This window comes from Pyrgilauda ruficollis, unplaced genomic scaffold, assembly GCF_017590135.1.
Source record: "Pyrgilauda ruficollis isolate IOZ18807 unplaced genomic scaffold, ASM1759013v1 scaffold22, whole genome shotgun sequence".
Lineage (NCBI taxonomy): Eukaryota > Metazoa > Chordata > Aves > Passeriformes > Passeridae > Pyrgilauda > Pyrgilauda ruficollis.
The window spans coordinates 4,209,753-4,231,150 of record NW_024521428.1 but is presented as its reverse complement, the minus strand read 5'-3'; the positions used below and the strand labels follow the sequence as shown (position 1 = coordinate 4,231,150).

The 21,398-nt window shown below is 39.2% G+C and overlaps 1 protein-coding gene across 1 annotated transcript in view; it reads right to left on the bottom strand.

Annotated features, from left to right (window-relative positions):
• The window catches only part of AFF3 (AF4/FMR2 family member 3), a 273,293-nt gene that overhangs the window by 9,512 nt on the left and 242,383 nt on the right, over window positions 1–21,398 (bottom strand). The window contains exons 15-18 of the mRNA XM_041468410.1: window positions 19,083–19,284; window positions 16,432–16,559; window positions 3,617–3,680; window positions 875–1,011 (exon numbers count right to left, since the gene is read on the bottom strand). Coding sequence (XP_041324344.1) covers window positions 875–1,011; window positions 3,617–3,680; window positions 16,432–16,559; window positions 19,083–19,284 — 531 coding nt within the window. The remainder of the gene's footprint in view (window positions 1–874; window positions 1,012–3,616; window positions 3,681–16,431; window positions 16,560–19,082; window positions 19,285–21,398) is intronic.

Genomic DNA, 21,398 nt, shown 5'->3' with positions numbered 1-21,398 from the left:
GCTTTTGTTTTAGAAGCTTTGATTCATTATGGATATGATTAAAAATGAAAATGTGTTACTTCCTATGAGCTTAATCCAGACTGGATGGAACTGCATGGCTGACTGTCCTGAGGAATGATACCATGATCAGTGTCAGTGCAGATTTCTCCACTAGTGTGTCTGGGGTTGCTCTCTTGCAGAGTCCCTCATCTGCTGCAATGGTTTTGACCTTTGTTTTCTCTACAAATGACACTGCCAATAATGTTAATTTTAAGTACCAGCTATAATGGAGAAAAGGACTTACGAGACATACTTCAGAGGGACTGTGGATAGCACTGAATTCTGGACTGCCCTGTTTGGAGAGCCACGAAGGTGACTAAAGGTAGGGGTAGCTCTGGGGTGAGCTGTGCTCCTGACTTCACTGGCTACATTAGGGCACACACATCAAATGGATTTTGAGTGTCCATTTTTCTGCCACTGTTCACATCTTCTTTCAGGTAATCTTTAAACAGCAATCTTACACATGTTTTCAAGTTACCACTCCATGACAATGTTTTGTTATTATGGATTATTGGTTTCCTCCACTGAGTAGCTCAGGAATTGCATAATGAAATTCTTGGAAGTAATGCAACTCAAGTAATAGGAAAATCTCTGGGTTTTTTTGTTCGTGTTTTTGTTTGTTTCTTTTATTTTTTCTTTTTTTTTTCATTCTTCACAGTTTCTTGATTTAATTTCCAAAGAAATCATAGATAATACATATACATTACATATGAATAACCAGGCCCTTGTAAGGAGTTCACTTCTACTCTTTTACTGCATGTACCAAAATAGGTGATCATGCAGATGATCATGTTTGCACACAGTAACCTCTGGGATCATCGCCTTCCTTTCCTACCTGATGAGTTCAACTGTTTCTGAATACATGGTATAAGGGGATTTAGATTCCATTGGGCCTTGTTCCATTGCATTTCCACACTCAATGAACGATAGTGCTGCTTCTGCATAATTCAGTGCCTTTCCAAACTTCTCCACCTGGAGAGAAAAAATAAGGACACAGAGATGTAGTGTAATCATCAAGATGTCATTACATTTGATGGGATTTTCTCAACAAATATTGTAAACTTGACACAAGTTGATATATCTTCAGGTGCACAATTTTTCTTGTGAGAAAGCTAATACCCATCAAAGCCTGTGCATCAGTGAAAATCATAGGATACAGAAAACATAGCTAGAGGAGGCTCTGAGATGTTATTTGCTCCACACTCTTGTGTCCAAAGAAGGGTCAGCTGTGCCTATGACACTCCCAACAGTGCTTGTTAAAGCTCTTCCAGTGCTGGAAATTCCACAACCTCATGCTGCCTTTTGTTCCAGCCTTTCATCTTTCATTAAAAAGGGCTTCATGCATCTTTGCAAGTGTAGTTTTTTATCACTCAACAAAGAATGATAACAGGTATCATAACTAAGAAAAGAGAATTAAATACTTTGACTACTAACTCTTACACCAAGGCTCATCTCTGTTCTCCTGTCTTCTTTATCCCTATCATTTTCAGCATTGTTCTCCTCTTGTCAGGAATTTGCTTTCTTTATCCTCCTCCTCTTTCAGGGACTGTTCTGCTCCCTCAGCATCTTCTACCATCCTCCTTCCTTGTCCCATTTCTTCTCCTATTTTTGGTACTTTGTGTGTGTATTTGTGCACTAACATGCATACACATGCCTGTCCTCAGTAACACTGTATATGCAAATATGTGTCTAATGTTCATATGTGTACACTTACATGCCACTTATCTGCCCTTAGAATTTCATTTTTGAAGTGAAGAGAGAGATGAATCATACTAATACCTCTCTGTCCTGACTTCTCTCTCCTTCAGTCAGAACTCCTGCGGTACATAAAGCCCATTAATGGACTGGGTGCATTTGGTTGAAATCTGATGCACACAGTGAAAGGTTAATGGACCTTATTCTTTTCCAAGGGATAAAGATTTTAAATAGTAACTTTGGAATGGCACACTAGCTTCAATCTATTTTAGGTTCTTATATGACTCCCACTGCGATCATACCAGAGAACTTCACAAACTTTTTATTATATTTCTCCCCCTGATGCTCCAGTGCGGGTGGAAGTGCTATTATCCCAATTTCACAGATGGGGGACTGAGGAGCAGAGAGACTTAGAGTAATTTTCAAGCTGCTCACTGTGAGTGCCTGTGTCAGGCAGTGCAGTGCCAAAGTAGGAGGTGTTGAGCCCAGCAAGGTGATTCAAAGTGCCTGGAGGCACTTTGGCAATATGGCATTTTCCCCAGGATGCCTACACAGCCAGGGAGGGAGAGGAAGCACCTGCAAAGGGCTGTTTACAAGGTGCTGGTCCACTGTGTAGGGAAGCTGAATGTGGAGGATATTTCAACCACCTGATACTGACAGAAAGCTATTCAAACTCTGCCTAGGTGACTTTCATGCAGCAGACTTGTGGCACAGCAGAGAATAATGCTGGCAACTCTGCTTTCTGGGAGTCTACCATAAAAACATTTCTCTCCAGGCTAAGAATTTCCTTTGCATATTAAGTGATCCTTTCCATTCTGTTTAAAGCAACATACTAAAATGCACCATTTGTACTTCTCCACAATATTTTCTGATTTTAAGACTCACTTTAGAGTAATATGGAACTGAATAAACCATAGACATTTATGCTAATAAACTCAGGTAGAGTGTAAAACTCAGTGTTAGTGTTCTAAATTAAGGACCTGCTTCTGCTTCCTTGGCCTTTCTACATTCTGCACAGCTGAGAAAAACCTTTCTTCTTTCCTGATAGTATGACAGCAAAGTGTGTCTGACAGAGCAAGACAGGAATGCAGCTACCCCCACCTGTAACACAGCCACCCTAATGCAGGGTCCCACTCCATATACTGCCATCCCAAAGACCTCATGTTGTGCTGGCTTATCTGTGGCACTGGACAAACACAGCCTTGGAGAGAACTGAGGGACAGCTAAGCAGAGCTCTGCTGCAGCACTGCATATTTTGTTGCACCCATCTGTTTGAAAAGACAAGCATCTCTTCAGTGCTCCATATAACCTCAGATTCCCCTTTTTCTTTCGGGCTACGTTTTTAGACAGGTCAAAGCCATGGAGAAGAATCTGTTTGTTGCAACAGTACTTTGTGTGCTAGGTGTTCCTCTAGGGTTACAAAAATTTTTTGTGTGTTTCTGATTATGTTGGGAAACATCTGCCACGAAACCAGGATTCTTTTGGCACTGAAAAGCCAAAGCTATTTTAAAAAAAGTGCAAATACCTCAGCTACTAGACCAAATTTGGAGGGAGATGCAATTATAGGACCTAACCAGCTACTTAAACTGAGAAGATAGGTATGTGGATCCTTTACGCAGCCTCCATTACTATAGTTACTAATTAAAGCAAAAGGATAAATGGAAAATTTTATTTATCCAGGCCTTTATCTCAGTAAGTCATTATTTGTTAAGTCATAGTTTATTGGGCTATGAACATTTGATTATATAAACATTTCTTAATTTAACAAGCCTAGCCATCCTTATAATAGATTTTATAATTACTCCAGGAATACTGCACTGATGAAGAAACTGCATTACAAAAATTATTTGGAGCAATGTAACTGGAAAGAAAATGTTCTCACCATTGCATCTGCTTTATGCTTCTTCCGTTTAGCTTCCTGCATAAAGTAATCTGCATTGCGTGGTCTACCAGGGGAAAATAAGAAGACATTTTATTATTTTCTGAAGTGCAGAATATTTTAAGGTTGTTTTTCTCTTATTTTAAACCTGATTTGCAAACATTTTTTATGAAGAAAATACACTTATCGTGTAACCATGCATCTTCTATTTTCAAATTGCTGCCTGTGGAGACAATAGCATTTATGGCTGTTCTCATTCTTTAGAAGTCAGTGATTCAAGGAAAGAAAGGCTAATAAAATGCATTTTTATGGATTATATAAACTGCTTCCCAAATTAGTGCAGTTCTGATCTGCAAAATGGATACATGCGTTAAGCAGAACAAGATATTCTGCCCTCTCCTCTCCCTGGTGCTTGCTTACCTCTTTTTCTATTCCTCTATGTACATTGTTATTTGCCTTGGCTTCTCCCTCCTCTCAAAACAAGTGTGTGTTTAATCTCTCCACTTTGAAAACACACACTGAACCTGCTTGCCTCCACAGCTACATCTCGCTCTTGTCCCTCTTATCTGGAAGCATGCTGAATACTGTTTACTTTTGCTTCCTGGAGTTCATCTCTGACTCAGTGCTGGGCCACCTGCTGCAATTCCACTGGCATTCCTCGTGCTAATTTCTCCATTGATTTCTTCTCAAACAGATCTGGGAGATTCCATCCCTTCCTTAACCTACCTGACCCACTGACTGCAGGGTACAAATTCAACTTCTGTTTCTGTCCTGAAATTCAAAAGTATGTTTGTAACCAGATTTACCCACTCTAATTCAAACTGGAAACAAACTGATGTCTCCTTGTCACCATATCAGTGAGCTCCTCATGGCTGAAGCTAATTTCTTCATCTTCTCCCACAAGCTCTCCCTATGGCACCTTTATAAGTCACTGTGGAGAACAGCCATTTGCTGTGTCATTTCAAACCACAACCTTGCATCTTCAGTCATTGCCTCTCATAAAAGTCTTCACATTTCCTGACCCTGCAGATTCTTCCTGTCTCATGTACATGGCAGGTGACCTTCTTTCTCTACTCAGCTAAAATATATCCTGGTTCTCCTCAGCTTGTACTGTGGTTATTACATCCTTGTGTCTCTCAGAGAGGGAAGTTTTGACTTGTGAAATAGTTTTCTTAGTATTCGTTAGAGTGCCATTCCTTTGTCCTTATCTCAAGAAAATGAGATATTCCCGAGTATTTGGAGTATGATTTCTGATGTTTTTACTACTCGTGCTTTTAAGAGCTTGGTGTTGTAAACGATATGTTATTATTGCCATTCAGCAATCTGTTGTACGTTAACTCCAACAGGCAGCTCAGCTCCCCACACTCACTCACTTCCCTCCCATGGGATGGGGGAGAGAATCAGGAGAGTAAAAGTGTGAAAGAGTAAAGAAAACGTGCACATTTGGATAAAGACAGACTAGCAGATAAAGCAAAGTAGAACAGGGAATTCATCCACTTCATCCCATGGGCAGGCAGGTGTTTAGCCATCGCATGGAAAGCAGGGTTTCAACATAATTAACAGTGACTAGGGCAGACAAATGCCATCACTCCAAATATTCTTCCAAAACCCCTTCTTCTTCTCTCAGCTTCATATGTCAATCATGACACCATGGTGTGGCCAGCAGGGGTCAGCTGTCCCAGCTCTGTCCCCTCCCAACTCCTTATGCAATCCCAACCTCCCTCCTGGAGGTGTGGGGTGAGAGGCAGACAAGGCCTTGAGTCAGAAAAGGCCTTGAGACTATCCCAGCCAAAAAAATTCATCTTCCTAACTTTTTTTCCTTGAAATTGGGATTTCTGAGCATATGTACTCAATAAAATGTTTTGTGTCAGTCAGAGAAGATGCAGATCTAAAAAGTGAAGTGGGATGGATGAGTAAAACATTCGTGCTGATAGCAGAAAGAACACACTCAGATCCATAACTGAGGTAAGTGGGAGCACAGGGGAACCTCTTGACAGAAGAGGGGAGCTATATAACCTCCTCAAGAACATAAGGCTATTTGAACAGTGGATTTACTCAGTCTGTTTCTTTCTATTTATGTGCACACAGTTTTAAGGACATTTAATTGCATCAGAGGAAGTTAGTCAACCTTATTTTGAAGAGAAGAAAGACTAAATATAACTAGACAGAAATGAAATTCAAACTCTGGCTAATTTAGAATGATTTCTGTCCTAAAAACCTTGTAGATATGAAAAGCAGTTCCTTTGTTCCAACTTTCTTTTAAATATTATTCTCCCACAGCTTAGTCTGCCTGTCAGAGGTAGGTCAGAGAGGGGACTAGACAGGTTTGTGTCCTAGTATCTCATAATCTACTGCCAATACAAATACTTCCTATGTCCCAGAAATCATTCTTAATAAGAAGAACCATCTGAAACTGGTCTTGGTCAATTATACATTGAAACAGTCTTAGCTTGATGCAGAAAAATAGCTATGCTTTCAGAAACACTGAAAGCATTCTTAAAAAAATGTTAAGTTCTGTCTCTCTTGGTCTTGTGCAATGACCTAAGGGAAGATGGTTTACTATGAAGACCCAAAAAGCAAAGCCAAATAGAACAAATCAACAAATCAAGTCTCATCTCTCTGAAATGATGAAAGTGATGAACTTTTACATGAGCCTGTCCAACTCAGGTCATTAAAATACATAATCTCCAACATTCCCTCCTGTACATCACCCAGCACTATATGCCTAATTTTCTTGTCTGAAGCATGGTAAGAGGCTGTAAAAACAAAGTGAGATAACACAATGCAATTATGGTGGACTTATTTACACGTTAATTGTAAAATGGTTTTCAACTTGCTGCAGGATTTATTCTCCTGAGTTATGATTAGCAATGAAGGTATTAGCAGGAGATTCTGAACCAAGAAGACTTGCATTGAAGGCGCTGCTACGGGATGGTTAAGCATAACACAGAAACTGAAGTCATTGGTTTGTACTAAGCTGCTTGCAAAATCTAATATAAAAAAAGATGCTATTAAAATGCCATTTTAAAGCAAAGCATAAATATATTCTCCATGTGAATGTTTAGGTATTTCCATAGGAAAAATACAAGATTGATTTAAAAATCAGGGCATGCCTAGCAGAAATTAAGATGCATTGGGAAAAAACGGATAGGGTATCATTTTTATTAGCTTCCTAAACAGAACTTGTTCAGTAGTGTTAATAAACATGCCAAGTCAAATTCTGATGTCTTTATGCCACCTATGAAATACTATTCTTCAATTTATTGCTACATGTTAATGACCTTTCTATTCAGAAAACTAATGTGCATGTTAGGTGAAAATGGGAAGCTGAAATGTCCAATAGATTCAATATATGTTTTTGTATCATTTTAGTAACAAAAAGGCATGCTCAATTTAATTATTTACTGGGATTTTTTAATCAGAGTTAAAAAGAGAGTTAAAGGTTTCAAGTTCAGTTTTGTTTAGGTTCCCACTGCTCATGAACATAATCTGTCTTTTAAAATTCAGTATACTAATTTAAATTATTATGTAATGAAGTAAAAAAATAAGAAAAATACTCTCTTTTATGGGCTCCTTGAAGATAAGAGGTTGCCTGAGCTCACGGACAAATGCAGACATATGAGAAAACTGATGCATAAATTAATTATTCTGGATAGCTCTTTTGCATACTGCACATTTTTTATCTATGAAGTTTATTAGTCATATTCTGATTTTACAGATTCTGAAGTTACAGTGACCAAGAACACATGCCTGCTACAAATGTGAAGGTCCATGCAAACCTCCTCTGCAGCTTGACCTATTTAGTTATGTTGGTGATAATCTCAGACTGGAGATTTTACAGGTAATCTCACTGGATGCTAATTTCAGATACTATATGTTATTGATGAGAGGCATCTTGAGGAAAAGCAAATGTATTTTCCCACTGATGAGATTCAGAAAGATCTGTGGCTAAAACCCTTTTCAGGTCTTTGGTCTCAGCTTTGCAATCCCCCTGCAGATCACATCCTTGCCACAGCTAGAAAATCAAGAGAAGAAAAAAATTTCTGGTATCAGGCTATTGGTTGAACTGGAGTGCCTGTTAGTAGCAGAAACAGCACTGGAGACTCTATGTTTACTGGTCATGAATGTAAACTGAAGTCGCAAGGAAACTTATTCAGTGACTTCTGGTTTTCAGACAACTGGGTCAGATTCTCCTCTTAAGTTAGTTACAACTGTATGAATCTATTGGCATCAGCACTTTCACTCCAGATTTACAAACAGAATTCAGACCTCTTGTTAAAAAAAAAATTAAAAAGAAGTCTGACTTAAAATTAACAGGTAGAAACAAATGTTTTATCTCTATTAAACTGCACAAGAAAATCTTTTGTTTCTGAATATCTGATTGTTGGTACTTTTAGAAATATAGTCCTCTTCAACAAAGCCAAAAAGGAGTTCTAATACACTGCTCTAATGCATCTCATATATCTCTGAATGGCAAGAGAAAGAGCGTAAAGCATTAGAGCCAACTAAGTCAGGCCGCTGGTGAATTCTCCCTGGGATCAAGTGTCATTATGTGAAACTGGCTGCTCTCGAGGAGAATTTACCCTACTCTGTTGATTGGGGAAAGCAATCAAGTACCGCTGGAACGATTTCAACACATTCTCAGTCAACACTAGGCAGTCACCTAGGCACTGCAACAGAATCCAGCCTTTTACAGAACAACCCCCCCACGGCTAGATCTGATACTACAAACAAGGCCAGGCTTCCTTTTCAGCAGCGGCATTCAAACCATTTATGACTTTGACAAGGGCAGCCTCAGTAGCATGGCTGTGGCTGAATCCAGGCTGAAATTTATCAAACAATCCACTACTGTCCAGTATTTCTCTGACTCGCCTTGGCACCGCTTTCCCTGGGAGCTTGTTGAAAACCAGCAGGAAGGACAGCATATCCATTGCTTGTTATGTTGCGCGGGATCCCAGCGTGAGGTGAGATGGCTGCGGGCATTGTAATTACTCCTCTGCCAGAAGCAGCCTTTCAGAATTTCCAGGCTGTTGAGCTCCTAAGAGTGGTGTCACCACTACCCAGGTGAATGCCTGTCTGTGTACGTTTCTCTCGTCCTATTTAGCTCCATGCCATCACAGTGCATCTCCGTCACCTTTGTCTTTTGCGGCCCCCTCTGAATTTAATTTACTCCAGTTTAGCGGATAATTGCAAAAATGTAAACTCATGCAATAAAAAAAAGGGAAGAGAATCAAATAAAATGAATCAATAAAAGCCTTACTTTGTACAGTAATTTATCAGCATCTACTGCAAAATCTCCTTGGAACTCAGAGCAGCCACTGGTATTTACAGAGTATGGTGTAGCTTAGACTCCAATATACAATTTTAATTATACTGCATTCAAACCCACATTTTTCATCTAATTTTTATATTTTATATGAACTAAATACTAAACTATAGCATTTTCTGCTTCATTTACATAATCAACCACTTGTACATTATTTCTTACTGTTGTATGGTACTTTATGAGGATACATTAAAAAAACCTAATAAAAGTTCAATTAAACATCATAAATGTAGCCAAGTGCATATTTTAATACCCTTCAGAGATAATACTGCTGAAGTGTTGTAAAAAAACAAGCTAGTGCTTCCTCAGTGTACAACAATTGCATATAGTAAAAGCAGCTTAAATCATCATTCTAAATATAGGAGCAATTTCACAACTTTAGTAACTAAACCCTAAAAAATGAATGTGTTGGTAAGGAACAGAACAGCAAAATGGGCAACTTTAAAATATGTTCAGAGCAAATCAGAAGAAATAAGCTAGTCAGGGTGAATCCATGAGCAGTTTTGAAGCTACGCCAGTATGCCCTGAACTTTCAGTCTAGGAGGAGAAGAAAATTCTGTAAGAGCAGGAAAACCACATGATGTGAAAGGCAGGTGTACACAGCTATTTCCTGTCTCATAACAGGATGTGTGAGGAGCTTGTCTGACATGCTGGGTCATAGATAAGGGTGTTCATCTTTGGGGTGAATGATAGAGCTCAGCAGGTGTTACCATACAAAATAGTGCTCTCCCCTGATGGATCATAGCCTCCTGCCCATTCCACCACTTGAAATAAATGCTGTTTTATGGGATGTGGCACTGCTGTGTCTGAGGCATGGCAGACATAGTGGCACACAGTCTGGGGGAGTGGCCATGGCACTGCCAAAGTGGGCACCCAGCTCTATGGAAGTCTCATGGTCACTCTGGCAGACCCAGCAAGCCTGTAAGTTCAGCAGAGGAGCATGCAAATGGAGAGGGCCAGGAGATAAATATTGAGCCATTTAAATGATAGTACTATAGATATTTCAGAAAGACAGGAACAAAGAATCTGATTGAAGTTGGGCCAAAACGTGAGAAAAATTTACCCAATCACACAACTACACAACTACTATCTTGTTGGGTTTAGTATAACAAGGTCAATAGCTTAGATAAGATGAACAGATGAATAGTACAGATACCTAGAGAGGGAGTTACTGTTGCAAAAAATGGCAGACAAAATTAAAGCCTGGCATCTAATGGAAATGAAATGCAGAAGGATAAAAGTAAGTGGGGACTCCTATTTTGGCAAAAATGCAAAATCCCCCTGACTAACCATGTCAGTGTAGTGAAATGCAGGAGAACATCTCTACAAATCTACTACAAATTCCTGTGTACAACCTAGATTTATGACTTAAAGATATCCATGTGAAATCAATATCTAGACTAAAACACACAAGGATGAAGTATACAAGTGAAAAGAGAGGAATGAAACAAGTATTCACAATAGGGACTTGAATAAACTTTCCTGTTTTAAAAGTAGAGACAGAAAACACTAAGTGCTTGCAGATAAACTACAATTTTGTCTCTTCTGATGTAAGTTAAATAGATGTTCTGAATGAAGCTAATTTCAGTTAGGGTGACAGCCTTTATAATCAGTCCTACAGAGACAGGGCAGGACCACAGCAGTCCAGATCTATTTTGTTTTAAAATGCCACAGAATGACACCTTGAATTCTCAAGAAGCATCTGTAAAGCAAAGGCAGAAAGACCTTTCTGGGAGAGGCTCCACCTGGCAGGCAGCTCTGATGTTTCCACCTTTGATGAGGAAGAAGACAAGGTGTGGGTGAAACTGCTGGGAGAGAGTACGTGTGAAGCCTGAGTCAGTGAATGGCATGTCTACACTGAAAGAAGCAGGTGATCCTGAAACAAAGACCCCATTCCAGGGATCCTGTCCTGTGGAGCTTATCTAAGACACTTCAGTAATCACAGGATTTGAAAGAAATCATAACCAGGCACTGAAGACCAGGAAGACATCTGATAAGGATTTTGGGAATTGATGTTCCTCATGTGTGTTAAATTATCACAGCCCCTCTCCAGCTCCATGACTTGTTGTTGGTTCTCAAAATGAACAGGGTATTCCCAGGGTAAAAATCAGTTTGAATGGTCTACCTGTGATTCTCTAAAGAGATTATGATTATTGCCAGTGTGGTTCATCATCACTGAAAGATGAAAATATCCTTTATATGTTGAAGGAATGATCAGGAAAGCTCTAATGCATCCTTGAGGAATCACAGCCTTTACACCCTAGGGCAATTGCAGTGAGCCTTCTCATCTAAAAGGGAAACTTCTGGGTAACTATATTGTTAAAAATGGACTTAAAGCACATTCTTCAAATCTATGTAAAGTTATTTTCCACTGCCACAAGGACAGTAAAGCTGTCTTGGGAATTAAACCTCAGATAGAGGCATTAGACTGTCTTTTCCACATCCCATCCATGAATCCTGGCATTGAGAGTGATGAAAACCCACACCATTCTGTGACACAGCACAAGCAGACAAACCCCCAGCTGCACTGCGATGGAGTTGTAGATATTAGTAGAGAAACAAAACCTAAGGAAAAAAAGCTCTGACAAGAACCAGAGATGTGGTAAAACAGCAAAAACAATGGGAAGTTAGATGAGACTTCCTCATATTCAGTGTGAGACTTAGACTACCCAAAGAGCTGCAGGCTTTGGACTGTCTTCGTTACGCACTGCAGACATCTGCTCATGGCTCACCATGCAGAGGTGAGGAAAGACTGGGAGGGACTGGTAGAAGAGACAGCTCTTGCCCATCTCTGAAATTCAGTTCTGCTTCTGGAACCTGAGGAGTGTTTGCTGAGCCTGATTAGAAGACCCTTATCTTGCTTACTGTTACGATTTACAGTGGACTGAAGATATTTTCTAGTCAATCTGTAGAGTAAGAAAGAGCTAGATTAAAATTAATTGATACAAACAAATTCTCTTTCATAAGTAGCAAAATATTCAGAGACTATTTCAGACCTGAGTTCATCAATAGAACCATTGGCTATGCCTGTGCAAGTGAAATAAGGAGGGCAAGGACACCAGCTTTATCATTTGATCATCCATGCAGTATAATTGCTAATATTCTCTCTGGCATAGTTTTGAGCTCAGACAATGCCTGGGCACAGCTTGGGGACAGCACAGGCTAGGGACTATTCTCAGGAGACAGTGAATGTGCTTTGTTTTGGGGAGTGAAGACAGTTTAATCATATAAACACAAGCCTGCTGAACTACTTGCCTATAGGAGCAGAGGAGGGACATGGATGTAGCTAAGTTCAAAAGAGGTCCACATCTCTGGCTTTCATTTGACGACAGGGACTAGTGGCTAAAAATTCTATACCCTGTGAAAACCTCCTGCTAGAGCTGATGAAGCATCTGTTTGCTACCAAAACAAGTCCTCATAAAGTGTCCCTTTAAAAGTGACCTGTGGTCTTGCAGAGAGCAGGCAGCTAAATTATCTAATCATGGCAGGCAGTGTCTGGCATGTCTAAAGTTATTTTCTCATGGTCAGCATACATGTGAGAAATTCAGTGCCATGAGTAAGAAGGGAAGAAGAGGAAGACTGGGAGGGTCAGATGAAGTCCTGAAATCCCCTAAAGCCAAGAAACTCAGAGCAGTCCACAGTGAGCACATGAATTTGTGAGGAACGTAGTGTCATAGGTGTTGGTCTGACTAGTTATTTTCTAGATTGCTGATGAGAAGAAAGAGGAGCCACTCTCTATTCCTGAACTGTGCTCCTCAGGATGCGTTAAATGCTACAGAAGTACCTCTAAATACTCCAGGAATCCTTAAGGCATTTTGAACAATTCAAGTAAGATCACTTCCAGATGTATGAGTCACAACCTAAGAGCACTTTTTCCTTTCCACTTTAAGGAGGAATAACAAGGAAGAGAAGACTGAAAATGAGACACTTGTAATTCAAGTCAAAACAAAGAGATGTGCCAGGAAGTTGTTTTCATAAGCTCTATGTGTAACACCTTTACAGGTGAATATTTTCTGGGTATATGGTTTACTGTTTGGCAAACAAACATAGGAATTCTATCTCACTGCAGAATATGTCCCTTGGACAATGTATAGCTGATGGGTGTCTGTAGCACCTAAACCCATAAAGGTGGAAGAGACATTCAACAAAATACGAACTTATGAAAAAATGCTGTAGAAAATGTATTATCTTGCTCCTATAAGGCAAGAAAAAAAAGAAAAATAAATGTAAGTGAAGAAAAAGCACACCCCAAGTTTGAAATTATAAGTCAAAATTCAAGTAAAAAATCCCGAGGAGCATGTTCTGATTTAGTTATAAGGAAAGATGGGAAGCTGGGTACACTTCTATTTTTTCATACCACACAAGCAGTATTTTGAGGGTGTCCTTGGGCACCCACAGGATGTCTATGCCTAGCACTTCAAGGACAACAGACTTTGTTCCTAAATGCAGTTACTGGGAATTCTGTTGCTCAGTGAAATTACAGAAGGACTCAATATGGCTTGAAGCATTATTACATAGCCTTGAAAATGTTCTCTTCATGGAGTCAGAAGTCGCCAAAAATCCAGGAAATCTTACTAAAAATTACTATTGATGTCATTGACACATGTGGCATGCTGGGTACCTCTAAGTATATTCAGATTCGTCAGCAAACAATGGCAAACCAAGGGATGGAGACTTTTGCCTGTCTTTTGAAGACTGTTAGCTATATTTACTGTTATACTGCAGTACATGTGTATACAGCACTCTGCCAAGCAAGATATACTTTTTACTGACCTACTTGTGTTCCAATTTATTGCTAGTGACAGCTGTTGTCAATGACCTGGAGAAAATAAATTGAGAATACAGTAAAGAGACACTGACTGGCCAAAAAAATTAGTTGTGTTTTTAAATCAAATATAAAGGATTTAGTCTCTTTAAAACTTTAGAGTCTGATTAAAATTAAGACTTTAAAGCCATGGCTGGATTACAGTAATTCAGAACTTCATGGATTATGAGATTAAATACTTCATAGGCATCATTTAGGACAAATGCTGCCATTAGGATTACTACATAATTTAGACCTACTGTATTGCATTCCTTCAAATCCTCTGCTGTGGCGCTATACAAATTTGAAAGGCACTGGCTGCCATATTTAATTTGATCCTTCTAACATGTGAGTCAAATTTGTTGACATTTAACATTTGCAGCTAGTCTAATCTGCTACATTTCAGTGACTCCTCTGAACAGAAATTTCAAAATGAATATCCAGTGTAGCTGGTATTCTGGTGGTGTATCCCAGCTACAAGTTGTGGATGACAGCTGTAGTACTTGACAAGCTCCCTCCTCTAGCTAGCACAACTGGCATTTAACTGTTTCTGGCTTTTAAGGACAAATTAGGACATATTTGCTTCTGTGTTTTATCTTTTTTTGCCTTTTTAGACATTGTTTTAGTGGTCTACAAGTTGCTTAGGGACATTCTACATAGAAGGCACAACACATGAACAGTTTAATTGTATCTCTCTCTGAGAAGATAAAACAGTTTTATTGGAGATGCTTGCCAGAGGAATCACTTGTAACACTAATGGAGAAAGTTGGTGATAAAAGCCTCAGATGACAGAGATGGTGACCAAAGCAGATCTGCTATGACTATATCCTAGGGGAAAAACAAAACAAACCAGTCCCCCTCACCCTTTTTTTTTTTTATCAGTAGCTTGAGGGAAAATCAGATGAAGACACAATAGTTTTGTTGTAACTGTTTCTATGTTTTTTCTAATCCAGAGATGAGCACATCCTATAATTTTGACTTTTATCAGACACTGACACCTTTCTGCCTTGTCTGTACATATTTAAACTGCAGAAAAAATTGGGCAGTTGCAAGTAAATGACAGATGATAGAGTATTTCAAGAGATACGAAGAGTTAGGTAGTACTTATAAACAGTTTCATGTTTTCTCAATGGAGATTGTTGAATAAGTGTACCAGGAGAGTTAAAAACATGGAGGGAGGTGGAGAAAGAGGGTGAATAAGGATGTATACACAGGGGATTTTTCTCCAAAAGAGGCGGAAAAACTGATTACATTTATTCAGCTTACATCTGCTTATGACTGCTGTGAATATGCAAAAAAATTAATCTCACTAGTCCTCTTTTCTTGACACACAAACCAGTTACATCCTTTTGAAGTCCACAGGAATTATTTATAGCTTACAGTAGGAAAAACATGGTTTCTTTTTATGAGAGGCTACTGTCTCTCTAGTTAACATTTAGACAAGATAGTGTGAACAAGCATAACAACAACAGTAATAATAATTAAAAAAAAGAAATTCTGGTAGAAAGCAGTTCCTAAGGAAATCAGGTTGTTTGTTATCCCAGGATTTCCTTTGGTATAAAGGAGTTTGAGATGTCATGGTTGAAAGTCTGGAAATATGAAAAATATGTCAAGGTCACACAGCTCAGAGATTCAGGCAGTTTGAGGCATACCTTGAACAGAACCTCTTCTACACTACCCAGAAACAAATACCAGTATTTGCAGGCCATAACATCACCAGTCAAAAATAATCTGGGTTTTCTAGATACTAGGATTCCAACCTTCAGTTTCACCATTATATTAACTAAATAATACTATGTCCTAAATATACCTTGGGGACAAACCAGCTTTTTTAATTACCAAAAATAAAGACAGTTACAAGCTTAAATTATTTTAGGAGAAGGAGAGCAAGGGATGTGTGAAGAACGAAGTGGAAGTGGGGAGGCCCAGATATCCCTCCAGATACTCAGACTAACCATTGCTGCTTCCTATTCCCCCTGCATTTGTGATACCTTTAGCTGAGCGGAAGTAGCCATGACAGCAACAGCTGTCAAGGCTCAGGGAGGCAGGGATGACTCCAGCCTCAGGCTTGCCCTCTCACTTTGCTTGGGTGTTGTGGGACTGGACCCCTGCCAGCTGCATTCTGCATCCTGGCTCTTGGATCCCTGTCCTTTAGGGAACAGTCACTCCTCACTGCTCCCTGATGCTCAGGGGCTTTTAACAAGGGCTTGCAGTGACAGGACAAGTGGGAGTGACTCAAAATTGAAAGATGGTAGGTTTAGACTAGCTGTTAGGAAGGAATTTTTTACTGTGAGGTGAAGTATGGGAACAGACTGCCCAGAGAAGTTGTGGAGTTACCCATACATGTAAGTGTTCCAGGACAGGTTGAGTGCAGCTTTGAGCAACCTGGTCTAGTGAGTGGCAGCCCTTCCCATGGAGTGGAATTGGCACTCAGTGATCTCTAAGGTACCTTTAAACTCAAGCCATTGTATGACTCCATGATTCTCTACATTCTACTATTCTATGGTTAGAAACTTAATTTATGATGAAAAATTAAGTAAAATTTATATAGTATTTCTTATTCATTTCTCAATATACAATAGTATTACTGTAATACTGCAGGCAATGTCTCAGTTCCTGTTGGACAAATTGTATTTTTCTCTCTTTAACTGCCATTGTTTTCTTTATTTTAAAGTTACATGTACTCACATATCATCAAAGATAAGCTTTGTTCTTCTGCAGTCCCTGGGTGTGGTGGATAGAGGTGACCAAGGCTCTGTTTGGAACTGTGGCTTATTGCAGAGAAGAACATTTTCAGAATTGATGTGAATTGCTTTCTAGACAACAAACAATAGATAAGACATTTAGGAATTGGCTAATAACTTTAAAAAACCCAAGTAACAAAAACCAGAGAGACTTCGCATTGTGTTGTAAATTGGAAGTTAATTTTTCTGCTATTTCAGAAGTATGTGTATTTCAGGGAGTATGTGTAAGTGTCCTGACACTGATGGCCACAAATTCACAGATATTGCTCAGAGCACTAAAAAGGGTAAAGGGTTTGAGTTTCAATATGATATACAGCAGAAACGGAGCTAAAATATTAGTAACTATCAAAGTACTTTGAAACCCAGTAAGTGAAATTATTAAAGAATAGATCTGTTGTCACTTAGAAGATTAAGTTATACCTCCGGCCTTCAGCTTCCAACCAAGCATTGTACCTTGCTTACGAAAGCACGGCTCATGTTTGACTTGTTTCATGCTACACTGGTGATGTGCCTGTGCTGTATGAATTTGTAGTCCAGGTTTCTTTGTGCTCCAGAGCTCCCCTGATCAGCTGGAAAGATCACTTCTCTGTGCTGCAGTGGAAGCACATGTCTTTTGGCAGGGTCTCATGCACTCCCTCATCTGCAGCCCTGTTCTTCATGTGGCCTCCTGAGCACCTTCATCCCACCAAGTGACCTGCTGTGCACTGGTATGGAGCAAAACAGAGCCCCAGGTGGTTTTTAGTTGATAACCACTGCCAAAAAATGCTGTTCCAATGTCAGGTGACAGGCAGAAAGGCACCAGGGACATGGGGGAAAAAGCTCAAATGGATAAATGCCCACTGTGGGCAAGCTTTGCTTGCAGCTTCTCACAGATATTTGAAGGACCACCTGGGCCTGCCAATTGGATGTCAGACAGGAAGATGGGATAAAACAAAGGTAAGCTTAACATTTATAGTTCATGAGTTCTCATCTTCTATATGGCACATCCAGATCAGTTCATCAGGCTAAAGTTTTCAGATGAATAACCAGATACATAAGAATTTTATTGCAAAGGTTGTTAAATGTTGACCAAATGGTGCATTGCTAGGCTATGCAGAAAATCTCAGTGAAATGCATTTGCTAAGGGTGTGGATCATAAAGCAATCACCTTTTACTTTTGATTTCCAGCACATTTGCCCGTGAAGAAATTTAAATTATTTTCAAGATACCCAGTGAAGATTCATAATTATAATTCTGAATGGGTTATAAACTTCTAAATTTATGTTTGGGAAGTTAAAATGTTTAAAACTTTACATCTAATTAATGAAAAATAAATGAATAACTATAATATGTTAAAGAACTTTTTACTGGAATATTTCATATAATTGGTTTTTATCAATTACCAAAAGCATCTGTGAGATATTCTTGGAAAACACAATTTATGGTAAGTTGGTTTTGAAAATGTGTCCGAAATTAAGATTACATTTACTACTTCCTCCTCTGCTCTCAAAAAAAAAAGAAAAAATAGAAGTATAAACATATATGCTTAACAGATATAAGGGGCCCACTTATCACCACAGCCAAAATTGCTGGAAGAGGTCACTGCTACAATTCAGGCAGCTTGTTTCCTAGTTGCTTAAGTACTAGGGTTTAGGGTTTTAAAGCCTCTTGTACATCAAATAAATACAGCAAAGAGATACAGAATAAAAAACATTAATAGCATTTGTAGCAAGGAGAGGAGCATGGGCAGCAGAGTGCCTTAACAGCTTCTCTAGATGCTGCAGCAGCGGGTATCAAGGTGATGGTATCCAAATTGCTTCTTCTAGGTATTTCACACAAAGCAGAACAGTGTCATGGGGAGAAGGTGACAGTAGTCTGCCCTTGATCATCTACTCTCAGTGTCTGTAGGCTGAAGGGTAGGGTATGATTTTGAAAGACGAGAGAGAGAATGGAAATTCCTCAATTAAAAGAGCTATCAGGCTCTTCACTCCAGCATTCTAATCACAAAACTCATGCAGAAATGGCAGAAGCACCTCTCTCTCCGTCCTCCGAAGGCAGAGGCCACAATGCAGTGTTGTAGTACAGCCTTGAGTGCTCTGGGCGCACTTAGTGTGAGCAAGACTCTCTGATAAGGCTATGAACACAAGTCTGATGGAACTCAGTTGTGAGGCTGGTGCTAAGATGTCACTGGCATAAGCAGAATCTGAAGAAGTTTGTTCTAAGACAGATGGAAGAATTTGTCTGCAGGCACACCCATGGTTAGGCAATGGCTGAGTGAGCCCTTATACAGAAGGGGCCTTATGCACCATGAATGTAGGGGGCTTGCATTATGCCCAAGCAATGCTCTGGAGGCCTAAAGCCATTCGTTTTGGGCCATTAGCTTTTACCTTTTGCTTATGTAGCCTTTGCTATTTGCTTGTTTTACAGCCTGCCCTCTTTCCTTTCTTCTATGCCTTACTAAACTCAAAACCAGAAAACTGAACTTAGAAAATAACATTCATTATTACAACTTTTTTTATTTTTTTGCATAACATTCTGCAAAACTATCACAGACTGCAATACAAAGTAGAAAATATACTGCTAAGCTTTATATTGTGAACAACAGCATACACTTACATTGAAGTCCCCAGGATGTGGCTGTGACTGGATTTCACCCTTATGTTTTTTGCTGGAGGAGATTGAAGGTAATAGACTGCTGCCATTAGGTCTGCTGGAGGAAGTTAAATCATCGTTGGAATATTTGTGTTTTGATGCATCAGAGAGGGGAGAGACGGGTGACCGAAGCATTTTCTCATTTTTATTTATTGGTATTGCCAAGCTGGAAATGGAAATTACAGTAATGGAGTGTCACAAAGCTGGCTTTGAGAAAGGTAAATGTTTTATATATTACCAAAACTTTGAATTTAAAACCTGCTGGCAGGATTAAGTCTATTGGTATCTGGAAACGAGCTAACAGTATTGGGACCAAGAGTTCATTTACAAATTTGTATCATGTTTCTTCTCTTTCCCTTCAAGGCAAATTGTCATTCTGGAGTTAATATAAAGTCTGTATCAGAGTACTTGGAAAAAAATACAGAGATAAATGGCTACTTGCTCACCATTTCTTAAGGGATAGCTGGAGATGAAGATTAGGCTCTGAAGTGTAAGTTCAGGTTATGGAGCCCTATTTCACCATTACAGGTGACAATTTATAAGCCATGGCAATAAAACCATATGTGAACTAAAACAGGAAATGTGTTTAAAGATGACTGGTTTGTCTTTGTGCTCAGTGCCTAGCCTTTGGTAGCAGTCTTTATACTAATCTAATACAGATTTTGAAGACTAAGAAAGATAGGCTGATAATGCAGACAAAAGGAAACATATGCAAACAGTAGACACAGAGAAATGGGAGCTGCTCTATCTTCTAAAGCAGAAAGCTGTAACACAGATAGTATTTTCAGCTTTCATTTATTTGGGAGAAGTTTTGGATGAGAAGTCAGAAACCATATAAATATGCCTAGAAATAAATTTCAGATGCACTAATTTGAAGAAAATGTTTAGCTGAAAATCTTAAAACAACACACAAAAAATTCAAGTTTTTTTAAGAAGATAGTTGGCATTAAGACTAAAACTGCGATTAAGGTCAGAAAGACAATTTTAACACTATACCTTTCCCTGTCACATTCCCCTTTATTCAGCCTATTACTTTTTATGGACAATTCTCATTTCTTTATAGTTACTGTATCAGACAATATACACTTAATGGAATCACAAAAAAGAATACAGTAAAAACTACACTTCACTTCTGCACATAATTTTAGGGAACAGAGCTAATTAAATGTGCTCTTATCATATATTTGTCCATTTATCTGGCAAGTCTTTAAAAAGTAGCTGTAAAAGAAGAAGCCATGAATTGTAATTCAGAACCTTTACTGTTTCACATGGCACAGTACCTTTAAAACACCATGTCAACTGTTTTGCTTTAATGACCAATTGGCATTTACAAAAGCAAGACTCAGAGTGTGAAAGATAGACAACTGTGCCCTTCTTCTCCTCCTAAGAAAAACAACATCTTTAGCACTATGTTGAATGTGCAGGCTGATCCTGTCATTTCTTCTCCTCTTTTCAAACATAAACTCATGCATTGGCCTCCCATGTTTATACATCACTGTCAAAGTGTGGGATGAAAGCAACCAAGGCAAGCCACGGCTTTTTGTAAGTATATCCAGCCCTCAAAAACCTAGCCCTGAACTTGTGAGGAGTAGCTGAAATTTCTATTTGTGCTGCACACATGGCCTGTGGTCACTGAGTAGGGCACACCTAAACATAGTGTGAGCAGGCAAAGTACAGCAGCAAATCTTATACTGAGAGGCCATGCAGGACAACTCGCAGCAGAGGACGGTCAGAGCTGTGATCTGCTGGGAATGGGCAGACTGTGGATCTGATATAGGTGCAAGAGATTTGGGGTATCTCTGAGCCTGCAGCCTTTCTTGTCAAACAGGATCTTAGTCTGCCTCTCAGACTATAATTCCACAATAGAAAATGCTTATGGCTGAAGGCAGTCTTGCTCCTCTCATTGCTACCAGCCCTCAGCTGTGCTGCCAAAACTGTCTGGGTGGTTTTACTGGGAGATGAATAATACTAATCTGTCAAAAAAAACCCCCAAAATAAAAGGACAAAGCCAGAGAAAAAGAAAGATAAAATAGGAAAAGAAAAAGACTTAGTAAAAGAGACAGGAGGTGAAAAAGAAAAAAAAGAAAGGAGAAAGGAAAAGCAAGAAGAAAAAGGAAAAGGTAAAGAAGAAGGAAAAGGAAAAGGAAAAGGAAAAGGAAAAGGAAAAGAAAGAGTTTTGGTTTCAAACACATTTCTTGAGTATATTTACAGGAGAACCTCAGAGGCATGGTGTAACTGGAGAGGGGATGTGGCAGCATGAGCAGATGCTGGCTGCAAGAC